The following is a 12,191-nucleotide window of genomic DNA, read 5'->3' as shown; positions in this document are numbered from 1 at the left end:
AAAGGAAATTAGAAGATCGGACATATATTCATTATGGAGATGATCTGTTTTGGACGGGCAACGTGCCTCGTACACAGGGAAGAAGCTTTTCACTTATCTAGCTTCTAGCAAAGTCGTTAGCTAGCAGCTAGCTAACAGCTTTGCTAGCAGCTAGCTAATGGCACAACAACAACAGCCTAATGTCAGTATGATAAAAATACTGAATCGATAGATAAGAACAGTTTTTCCTTACCCGAGTGTCTCCTCCCGTTCAGTAGTTCTTCAGAGTAAGCCAGACATAGAGGCCTGTCAGTGTCTGTTGTATTTCATTACCTCTCTGCTTAAACCGCGACTCCGTGTAGAAGCAGAAACGAGACTTCAACGTTTTCCGTCATCTGACAAGTAGCAAGTCTACTCCACTTTATTCACCAAAAACGTTTTTTTAAATATATAATTCACCAAAAAGTGTTCTGTAATCTGGAACGTTTGCTACGTTGAGCTTCAGTTAACCGCCTTATCTCACTGCGCTAGAGGCAACTGCGTCATGCGGCGAGCCACACTCCATACCAGTAAGTGGCGGTAATGCTACTAGTAAGTTTGTTGCCAACCGCCAATAAACACAACAACAAGAAGAAGAAGAACTGCGTCATGCGTCACGGGCAAAAGGTCAAAGGTAACAAGGTAACAGGTGTTGGGCATAACACCGGCCTCTGGCTCTGGCTCTTGCGATGTCTTGCGATGAAAAGACTAGGAACTTGTTAAAGAGCTAGAGACCCAATTTCAAGGTGTTTAATTGCATATTTGATGAATGTATGTTTTTGTATAACTACTCGAGGTAACTCTGTGACTTTACGGCTATATGTGCCTGGAAAATATACGATAGTGCCCCTTTAAGACGAAATGCCACGGCTTACCTCTTAATGTAGTTGGTGATGTTAAAAAAATTACAGGGCAGGAAACTGTGGTGATCCTGGGTGCTCGGGTTGTTTGGCTGCTGCTTCTCGCTCCTTCCACCAGGGGGCCGCCTGGTGGATGATCTCTGGTGGGCGTGACCGGAAACGCTGGGATCCTCACACCTGTCAGAGATTGTCTCATCTCCGCAGAAGCTTAAGAGTGGAATCAGCCAACACAAAGATGCCAGCGTGTTAACCAGTAATGGTACTGCAGGCCATCATCATGGCGTTTGTTGATCCCTTGTGAACCTCCCAGTGACTCCCGTTGTGTTTCTTCGTTTTTTCAGACAACTCCCTCGTGACGTCGTGGTCCGACCACTCGAGGCTTTTGAGCTCCTGGCTGTACCTGGCGTACTTACCCCTCGTTGGCTGCCTTCCTCGTTCTGCCCCGGTGAGCTGAGGTCCGTATCTGTCCGCCCTCCAACGCCGTCCGCTGGATTTTCCCAAGACTCCAGCTGGTTCCGCAACAGAACCCCACACCCGAAAACACCCCCAGGAAATCCCAGTATCCGCCCCCGCTTACCTGCCGCCTGATCTAGTAAGACCGTTGCTGCTCGTTCAGAACTCAAACATCCCACAGTCCTCAAACTCGTCACCCATTCTCTCTTCCAGTCCGCTCCAGTTGCCGCTCCCCCCGGAACACAGTTTATCTGTGCTGTTGTGCTTTATATTAAACATCTTTTACTGATTATCGGTTCTCTGGTTTTTTTGCATGTGGGTCAAGAAGTTACCTTCCGTCATGACAGAACACTCTGGCCAAGATACTGACCCAGCAGAAACGCTACGGAGAACCATTCGAGAACAACACACCATAATTCAAACTCATGACTCGGCTCTACAGGAGCTAGCTAACCGCCAAGCTGAAACAAATATTCGGCTTGACGAACTAATCACTTTCTTAAAACAATCTTCTCGACAGGCTACCGCTCCCGCTGCAGCTTCAGCCCCGGACCCAGCTGCAACCCCAACTTCGGCTTCTCCCACTCCATCCAGTTCCGTGGGTACCATCCAGCAGTGGCGGCTGGCCAGTAGGGGGCGCTTGGGCGCCGCCCCCTTTAAATTCTTTAGATAATAAATGATTTCTGAACTGCAAAATACTTAAATGTATTTATTCATACTGTGTGTCCAATAGACATGTTAGAATTTATTAAAATAGTAAATGCATAATTCTATTTAATTGCTCACATTGTGCACACTTCCTATCCTATGTGCAGGGCGCCGTTCTAATGAGTGTATGTAGGCGCATCAACTTTTGGCAAGCAGGTGATCTGAGGCTGACTTTTAATTGGTTATTTAAGGTTTTCCACAGGGCGCAGCTCTCTGCGTCCCGGACACACCCATTCTGTTGTGTCATTACTGGTAGAGTGTCAGTACTGGCTAATTTTTTTTTTTTAAACATTTTGGGATTGGACAATCCCCGATTCCACTCATTAGCGCAGCTGCAGTTCGTTAGGTCGATTCACGTTTACGTTTGCAAAGTGGAGTAGTTTCAAAATGAGAGAAAATTCTGTTTTGTCTTTACAAAAAAATGCTTTTACAAAGCGTTCACTTGAAGAAAAAAACAGGATAAAGGAGCTTGGACCGGATCGTCCCAATTTACAAATTCAGCAGCAGGCAAGTGATCGTGGACGATCCTACACGCAGGCTTTTTCCAGCTCTTATGACAAGCGGAGTTGGCTGGCTGGATGTGATGTAAGCAATGCCTTTTACTGCTTTCCGTGTTTGCTATTTAAAAGTTCTGGCACGGAGGCAATGTGGACAACAACTGGGGTAAGAGACTTAAAACATCTTTCAGAAAAATGCAAACGGCACGAAAACAGCCGCAGCCACCTAGACAATGCAATGAAACTAAGTTTTTGGGGGAAACTTGGCATTGCTCGACAGCTAGATGAAGGCTACAGGATTGCTGTTAGAAGGCACAATGAAGAGGTGACAAAAAATCGGCACATCCTTTCTAGAATTAAGAACTAAGTTTTGTGGAGCCTTTGAGCTGGCCTTGCGTGGTCATGACGAAAGTAAGAGCTCTGAAAATCCCGGGATCTTTCGTGGGTTGGTTGATTTTGTTGCTTCTCTTGGAGTACTAAAAGAGCACCTTGAGAATGCTACTGTGTTTAAGGGAACTTTGAAAACTGTGCAGAATGAGCTACTGGACTGTGTGTTTTCTGTAATGAAGGAGCATATAATCAAAGAAGCACAGAGCAGTGATTTTCTTTCAATCCAGGCAGACGAGACTGTGGATGTTGCTACGCAGTGCCAGCTTGTGCTTGTACTACGCTATATCGATGCCAAAAACACTGTGCAGGAAAGGTTTTTTGAGTTTATCCCTCTGCAGTCGGCTACAGCTGATTCCATTGCTACAGCCCTAAAAGAACGTCTTGCAACTATTCTTCCTGAGGATCAAAAGGCTAAGCTAATCTGTCAGGCATATGATGGAGCCAGCGTGATGCGAGGTGCCACTGCAGGTGTTCAGAAGAAGATACAAGATGTGTACCCAAATGCCCACTACATCCACTGCTATGCTCATCAGCTCAATCTAATAATGCAACAGGCTACTTCTCACATAACCAAAGTTAGATTTTTTTTTCTAACCTTAGTGGATTTCCCAGCTTTTTTTCCAGATCATCCAAGCACACAAGCATTCTTGATAAAGTTGTGGCCCACAGACTACCAGCATCCAGCAATGTCAGATGGAACTTTCACAGCCGTGCCATCAATACTGTGTTTGAGCACAGAGAGGACCTCATCCGCTGTTTCGAAAGCATACAAGACTGGTGACTTTGACCCCATTACAGTCAGAGAGGCTGGAGCATTTGCCATGCTACTGGAGGATCAGGATTTTAAGTTCTTTCTGCAACTTTTCCACCATATCATGCCTCATGTGGACCTTCTCTATGCCAAACTCCAGAAGAAGGTCATAGATTCAGTCTGTATCCAGGAGAGCATCCAACAGTTCCAGCAGGACATTCAAAAGATCAGGTAATTGTTTAAATAGCTGATTTTTCTTTTTCTTCTTCTTCATTAATATTGTAAGTATTTCTCTTTGGCAGAAATTCTCTCCACTCCATGGTTGGACAAAGCAGTGTAGGTAGTAATCAGCCAGTGAAGAAGCGTCAGACACTCGGTGTACAAGACCATGAAAGGATTGCTGCAGAGGTGAGTTGTTGTGGAAAATCACTGTTACACTGGTTTATAGTAGTGTTATTTAATATATTAGGAAGATGTGCGTTGTAGTTAGAAATACCTTTAGTTGTGTCTATGCTGTGTAGGTATGTTGATGTAATGTTTGTCAGCAAGATATTTTATTATTTAAGTTGTACTGAAGTTTATGGGTAATGGGGAATAAAACATTTGATTACTGAATTTTGTATAATCTTGTCCCACAAAAATGCTGTAACACATTTCATAACACAGCCTTAAAAAATGGCAGCAAATGTTATTAAAATCAGTAAGTTTATAAATAAAATGTGTTCTTTCTTTCTATGACTTAATAGGACAAAATAACATTTCATATTTAGAATGAAAAATGTGATTATAAAATCATAATCTTCATGTTTGTCCTTCTCTCTTAAGGTCTCTGATATCATACTGGGACACACCAGGGAGCGCTTTTCTTTCACAAACCACCTTGTTAGTGCCACACTCCTGCAGGGGGACAGATTTGAACAATACAACACAGCATTTCCTGAAGATGCACTGAGCAACACCTTAAAAGCCTATCCAGTGCTCAATCGAGGTAAGCTGAAGACAGAGCTTACTCTCATCTACAGCAAGGAAGAGTTCAAAGCCTGTTGTGGTGCTGTGGGCCTACTCCAGCTGTTTATGGAAAACAATCTAGAAGAAGTCTTTTCAGAAACTGTCTCGCTCTTGAAGATCCTCATCACCACACCCATGACCACAGCAGAAGCTGAAAGGTGCTTTTCAACTCTGAAAAGAATCAAGACTTTTTTGAGAAACTCAATGACTCAGGACAGGCTGAATGCATTGGCCATGTTGTCAATGGAGAAAAGACTAGTCACAGAGATGACTGACTTTAACAAGAATGTAATTGAGAAATTTGCAGAGCAGAAGGAAAGGAGGGCAAAATTCATGTTCAAATAGTGCTATTTTTTAAGATTTGTTTGTTTGTGTGCGCCCCCCTCAGTTTTTTTAGCACCAGCCGCCACTGCCATCCAGCCCATGTTTTCCGGAATACAGCCTCTCAGCCCAGAAAGATTTGCTGGAGAGAGAGGCAAATGCAACGGCTTCCTATTGCAGTGCTCGATTCTGTTCAATCACTCGCCCCAAAGTTTCCCACATGACAATGCTAAGATATCCTTTATCATTTCACGATTATCTGGACAGGCACTGTGCTGGGCTGAATCCTGGTTCCCATCTTGCTTGGATTATGGTTGTACCTTTGAAGAATTTCTAAAGGAATTTAAGATGATTTTTTTCACGTGATGCTGACAGGGCTACAGATTCCCGAGAGCTGTGGTCACTCAAGCAGGGACAGCGGACTGTTTCAGAGTTCGCCATAGATTTTAGAATAAAAGCTGTAGCTTCAGGCTGGAATCAGGAAGCACTCAAGCGTGCGTATTTCCACGCTTTAAATGAACAAATTAAGGACGAACTAGCTACACTTGATGAGCCAGCTACATTGGATGAGTTTATAAATTTAACTATCCGGCTGGACAATCGCATTCGTGCCAGAAAGAGAGAAAGAAGCAGGACAGATCCAGCTGTAAGATTCTTTACCGCTACTCGCACATCACCCCTCCTTGCCCCGCCACCAACTGTACCCGATCCGGAGCCCATGCAGGTGGGGCATACGCGGCTAACCCCAGAGGAGAGACAGAGACGGTTAAGATCCAAACTCTGTTTATATTGTGGGGACTCGGGTCATTTCATCTCCAACTGTGAGTTACGGCTAAAAGCCCAGGTCCGCCAGAGGATTTGAAGAGACTGGCGGACCATCCTCAAAATCAAGACACTCCTCACCTTTTACTACCTGCGACCCTGTTTTTCAAAGATCAGTCTATTTCTGTTTCTGCCATGATTGACTCAGGTTGTGAACAGAACCTTTTGGATTCTAAATTCACCCAGCAAATGAGGATTGAAACCGTTCCGCTCGCCACCCCTTTATGCGTGTCTGCCTTAAACGGCAGAGCACTCACTCAGATCACCCACAAAACTAAACCTCTCCAGTTAATGATCTCTGGTAACCGCAGAGAGACTATTTCCTTTTTTGTGTTCCCGGCGGCTGAGACCCCGATTGTTTTGGGTTTTTCCTGGCTTCAACAACATAATCCACACATCTACTGGTCAGAAATGCATGTTGAGTCATGGTCACATGCTTGTCACTCCAACTGTCTCCATTCAGCAGTTCCTCCTAGATCTCCGCCGGCTAACCCACAGGGAGCGGATCCACCTGATCTGTCATCTATTCCCCCTGAGTATCACGACCTCGCACCAGTGTTCAGTAAGTCAAATGCTCTTTCACTACCTCCACATCGTCCGTATGATCTACTTCCAGGAGCTCCATTACCGGACAGTCAACTATTTAACATCTCGCGTCCGGAGAGAGAGACAATGGAGAAGTATATTGAGTCACTAGCCGCAGGTATCATCCGGCCCTCTTCATCACCTCTGGGAGCCGGGTTCTTTTTTGTCGGCAAGAAGGACGGTTTGTTAAGGCCTTGCATCGACTACAGAGGTTTGAATCAAATCACTGTTAAAAATAAATACCCCTTACCGCTCAACTCTTCAGCTTTTGAACCGGTTGTGGGTGCCACAGTTTTCACCAAACTCGATCTCCGGAATGCTTATCACCTGTTGCGCATTAGACAAGGAGATGAGTGGAAGACTGCTTTTAAGACCCCAATTGGTCACTACGAGTACCTAGTCATGCCGTTTGGGCTGTGTAACGCCCCCGCATTTTTTTCAAACATTAGTGAACGATGTTTTGAGGGATTTTTTGAATGCGTTTGTCTTTGTCTATTTAGATGACATTTTAATCTTTTCCAAGGATCTATCTGAGCACAGACACCATGTCCGCCTGGTCTTACGACGACTCCTGGAGAACAGACTCTATGTAAAGGCTGAAAAATGTGAGTTTCATCAGCCATCAGTGTCCTTTCTGGGGTTCATTCTTGAGGGCGGACAGGTGAGACCATCTGATGAAAAAATAAAGGCGGTTTTGGAGTGGCCCGTTCCAGAGACCCGAAGGCAGTTGCAACGGTTTCTTGGTTTTGCCAACTTTTATAGAAGATTCATCCGAAACTATAGCCAGACCGCCCAACCGCTAACCGCTCTGACTTCCACAAAATGTTCATTTACCTGGACATCCGAGGCAGATGCAGCCTTCGCCAAGTTAAAGTCTCTGTTTTCCAGTGCACCCGTCCTCGTCCAGCCTGATCCCAGTAGACAGTTCATTGTGGAGGTGGATGCATCTGATGTTGGTGTCAGTCCAGTGTTATCTCAAGTGTCGGGCTCTGATCAGAAAACTCACCCATGTGCTTTTTTTTCACGCAGACTGAACCCCGCTGAGCGTAACTATGATGTGGGAGACCGTGAGTTATTGGCCATAAAGCTTGCCCTGGAGGAGTGGCGGCACTGGCTGGAGGGGGCGGAACATCCCATACTGGTTTGGACTGATCATAAAAACCTTTATTTACAATCAGCCAGAAGACTTAATCCCCGTCAGTCCCGCTGGTCCTTATTTTTCTCCCGTTTCAATCTTTTCATCACTTACCGTCCAGGTTCCCGAAACATTAAGCCTGACGCACTTTCCAGAATTTATGCCCCTGACAACTCTGAGAAGGTTCCAGCCACCATCCTGCCTCCTAGCTGCACTGTTGGTACCGTCACCTGGGAGGTCCAAGATCTTATCCAACAAGCACAGCAGTCTGAACCCGACCCTGGTACTGGCCCACCTAACAAGATTTTTGTTCCTACCTCAGTCAGATCTCGCGTTATTCAGTGGTCGCACGCGTCTAAGTTTTTCGCTCATCCTGGTGTTAGTCGTACCATAGCACTGGTTTCTCGCAGTTTTTGGTGGCCTTCTCTTCACAAAGACATTAAAGATTATGTCTCGGCCTGTCCTACCTGTGCACGCAATAAGTCCTCCCATCAGCCACCCTCTGGTCTTTTGCAGCCATTACCCATTCCCAGACGCCCCTGGTCCCACATTTCCATAGACTTTGTCACTGGTTTACCCCTCTCCAAGGGAATGACCACCATCTTATCTGTTATTGACCGTTTCTCTAAATCCTGCCACCTCATCCCTCTCATTAAACTCCCATCTGCCTTCCAGACAGCCCAGCTATTGATTAAACATGTTTTCCGCCTGCATGGCATCCCACAGGACATCCTCTCTGATAGAGGACCCCAGTTCACATCTCAGGTCTGGAAACACTTCTGCACAGCCCTCGAAGCTAAAGTCACACTCGCCTCCGGTTACCACCCACAGTCTAACGGTCAGGTAGAACGGTTAAATCAAGAACTTGAATCCGCCCTACGATGTCTCACCGCTTCCAACCCCTCAGACTGGTCCTTGTTTCTGCCTTGGGTGGAATATGCCCATAATTCTCTTGTTTCAGCTGCCACAGGCCTGTCCCCTTTCAAGGTTTCTTTGGGTTACCAAACTCCCCTGCTGCCCACCGATGAAACGGAGATCGCTGTTACGTTGGTACGTCATCACATCCGTCGCTGCAAGACCATTTGGAAACGGACCATCTCCGCACTCCACCGCACGGCTGACCAGAACCGCCGTTTTGCCGACCGCAAGAGACGCCCAGCTCCTCAGTATTCACCTGGACAACAGGTTTGGCTCTCTAAGGACATTCCCTTGAAAGCCATGTCTAGAAAACTCNAATGACTGCCTTTTTGCAGTTCCTACAATAATCTTCTAAAATCAAGTCCTTGTGAGAAAGCCAGACAGCTGTTTAACGTCTGTACCCAGAGATTCTCCGTGGAGTTCAGGTCCTGACTCTGCGGAGACCAATCCAGGTGTTAAAATGAGAATCATGCTCTCTGAAGCAATCTCTCTCTATTTGAGGCCAATGAATCCTGGCATTGCCATCTAGGAATACGGCCTACATCATCAGGGAAGGAATAAAAGCCATTGATCGGGGGGAAAATACAAAACAAAACAAAAAAAACAAGTCATTCGGTGTGTTCAGATGTACCACTTTTTTCCATTACTTCAGTATCATTTGACTTCATGGGAAACTGAAGCCTTTTGTTTCAATTATTCTCACTGATGAGTTTTCTATCAATGTCAGTTTTATTTCTGTTGTACATTAAAAGCAGCAAAAGAAGGAGTGAGCCATCCTGGCTAAGTCAGAGCGAGGCCTCGGGACTATTTGCATCCATAGGAATAATTTTGTGTAGCCTCCTCACCCCAACAGTAACGCAATTAAAGAAGGAAGACTTATAACAACACATTTTTCCCATGTTATAATGGAAATAATCTGCCAATGACCATATAATTGTCCAATTTCACATTTCAAAAATGAATTTGTTCAATGTGAACACACCAATTTTGAAAAAAACAAAACAAAAAACAACTCTTGTTTTTTCTGTAAAAGGTTATGGTGCTATGATATATATATATATATATATATATATATATATATATTTTTTTTTTTTTTTGGCCATATTGAAATTAGTTTGTCGTAAAACTGCACGTAAGCACTTTTTTCACATCACACGAGTCACATGACCAACAACCGGATGATACTACTGGTGAAAATCACGAAGAAGACGACAACTGGAAGCGGTATATTGCTGGCACTGCTTGTTTTTTTTTGTTTTTTTTGTGACCTATTTATTGCGTGAACAGTTTTTTATTTAACGGACACACCGTGATTGTGAAACTGGGTTTTTCGACATTAGTGGAATATTGGCAAAGTTTTGCACACATTTGTAATGGAAACGCACCTGGTGGAAGTAGTAGTCTTTCATTAATATTTAGGAATTATTGCTATAAGCTCCTATATTTTGCTAAAAAGTTACCTGGAAGTTAGTTTTCTTATTTCAAGTGTATTAAAATATTTGCGCCAGAAGCAAAGCTAAAATACTCAGGAAGGTTTTGTGCTTTTTGCATTAACCACGTGTCTGTCGACACGACAAGCTGAAGGGTTTTATATGCGTTTTTAACTTCTTCAAAACATTCTCACCGACATGTCCTGTTCCTTTATGATGCCATTTGTTCACTAATGTTCCCTAACAATTCCCTACAGAACGACTGGATTTTTACTGAGGTTTCACTGAGATCAAATTACAATTGCTATTCACACCACCTTTATGCACAGCTCAGTGACAAAGTGTAAAGAAATGTCAAAAATGTGAATACTTTTGAGATGCTATGATACTTGAAGTAATCCATCCACTATCTGATAAAATTTACAGTTTTTGCGCAACTGTTCTTAGGGTAACAAAAAATAAAAAAGATTGCAGCTCGTCTGACTTTATATCTGTTAAGAGGCAATTTTGGTGAGATATGTGCTCCCCCAGCCAAATTACACTAAGAGCTTTTGAGGAGAATGAACCAGAGTGGGGAAAAAAATGGCTGATACGACTTACTGAGGGCAAATCGACACCGGAACAAAGATGTCCCCCTTTCCCAAAGCAAGGAAAAAGCTAAAGCTGAAGCCAAAGAGCTCAACTTAGGGAAGAAGACCTAAGTTAGTTAAACAGATGAGTGTGGTTGTTAATTTTAATGTCAATGTAATTTGAAAGTGAACCAATAAGGGAGAAAAACCTCCTTTTAATCGAAAAAGAAGAAAAAAAAAAAGACATCTGCATTCAGCATGCAGATCCAGTCACTTCTGCTTCTTTAGCTCCATCCACCAGGGGGCAGTGTGTGAGTGCGCTGCATACTTTTGTGTACTAATTTATTCTGTTTCGTCTTCACTGCAGTCTGCTCTTTTCGTCTCCGTGGATTCAGCGGGGAGTTTTGGAGTGAACGCCGCGTCAGGTCAGGGGTTGAGCATGTGTTTCCCTTTTCTCTGCCCATGTGGAGCATCTCTAGTCGGAGGCAACTCTGCGTGGCACGGCTGAATAATGATGTTTTCAGAGCGCGCGGGTCCTCCCACAGCAGCACAGAGCTGCACGTGGAACGGAGGAGCGCTGAATGACAGATTGAGATCATGAAAATTACAGACAAAAGGAAAATGTGGGCAGGACTGAATCATTACACAATCTGTGCTCTTTACTCCTCATCATAGCAGCCTGTCTATCATGGCGTAAAGAAAAGGGAGCATAGAAACGTGCTCTTTAATCTCTTTAATTCACTCCGATATTTTGAAGAAAGAAGAAAAAAAATACACACGTGCTTGGTGTGAAGTTATCTCAGATGTTCCGAAGATGCTAGAAAGTCTGATTTTGAATATAACCAGTTAAAATGCCAGTTAAAATTTATTCAAAATTAACTGCCGGTTTAGTGTAGCATTGGCAGACTTAAGAAAAATATTTCCACTGTCTAGCCATACTTTTTGGCTCTACCTGCCAGTGGTGTCCCCAAGTGGGGGATTAATGGGGGACAACGCTCACTGGAAAAATAATGATCGCCTCAGAAATTATTGTTCAATTTATACAAAGGCATCCAATCAAGATATAACAAATAAATTTATTTAAATAAAGTATTTTTTTTTTACCATTTAAAAAAAAAAATTTGTTACTTAGGCCATTGTTGCAGGCGATGATATCAAAAATTATATAATATATTTTCACTGGCCGGATCTTGCCAGTAAAATTTCTGGTATGGGAAAAAAAAAAAAAAAAAAAAAAAAATATATATATATATGTATTACGGGTGCCATTGTAACCTGCTTTCAGGGTCATGGCAGTAATGCACAGCAACTTTGTGCTGCTTTGTGGCCCCTCAACAAGGGAGCACCAAATAAATAAATGTGCGCCTGCATGCATGAAAGACTTCCGAGTGAGAAGTGTTTGCAGGGTAAATATTGCTGTTGGCCTTGAAGCATGTGTACAGAACAATTACATGCTTCATTGTTGTGACAAAAATGGGCAGAGACAGCAACTATTGCTGCTTATTCAGCCTGACAAACCCCCAACACTGAAGGCAGAAATCCCACTGGATGCTGCAGGTTTCTTTTAGCAGGCTGTGGAAGGCTTAGGTTTAATTGAAATAATCTAAAATAGAGTTTAGTTTTTTGATAACAGCTTCAAAAACATCATAGTGTTCAAACTGTTTTCCTCATTTTTGAAGTTGGGTTGGAGGGAAAGGCATTGTGGAACAACATTACTGTCCTCTAG

General features: G+C 43.7%; 1 protein-coding gene and 1 long non-coding RNA gene across 2 annotated transcripts in view; both read left to right on the top strand.

The window, feature by feature from the left end:
* LOC106936653 (uncharacterized) overlaps positions 1–11,089 on the top strand; it is a 16,014-nt gene extending 4,925 nt beyond the window's left edge. Inside the window, exon 2 of the long non-coding RNA XR_001422188.1 lies at positions 10,833–11,089. This is a non-coding gene — a long non-coding RNA (uncharacterized LOC106936653). The remainder of the gene's footprint in view (positions 1–10,832) is intronic.
* Positions 2,908–4,858, top strand: LOC106936585 (zinc finger MYM-type protein 1-like). The gene is made up of 2 exons (XM_015017712.1): positions 2,908–3,908; positions 3,980–4,858. Exons 1-2 carry the CDS (start codon positions 3,100–3,102, stop codon positions 4,161–4,163), a joined length of 993 nt encoding a protein of 330 aa, XP_014873198.1. The 5' UTR covers positions 2,908–3,099; the 3' UTR covers positions 4,164–4,858.
* Positions 11,090–12,191: the final 1,102 nt, after the last annotated feature.

This window comes from Poecilia latipinna, unplaced genomic scaffold (genome assembly GCF_001443285.1).
Source record: "Poecilia latipinna isolate Pla-1442-1.1 unplaced genomic scaffold, P_latipinna-1.0 Scaffold6, whole genome shotgun sequence".
Classification (NCBI taxonomy): domain Eukaryota; kingdom Metazoa; phylum Chordata; class Actinopteri; order Cyprinodontiformes; family Poeciliidae; genus Poecilia; species Poecilia latipinna.
This window is presented reverse-complemented; position numbering and strand designations above follow the sequence as displayed.

Coding starts and splice junctions, on each gene's coding strand:
- LOC106936585 (XM_015017712.1), top strand. CDS start 3,100: ATGAAGGAGCATATAATCAAAGAAGCACAGAGCAGTGATTTTCTTTCA. Junction 3,909..3,979: donor CAGGACATTCAAAAGATCAG/GTAATTGTTTAA, acceptor TCTCTTTGGCAG/AAATTCTCTCCACTCCATGG.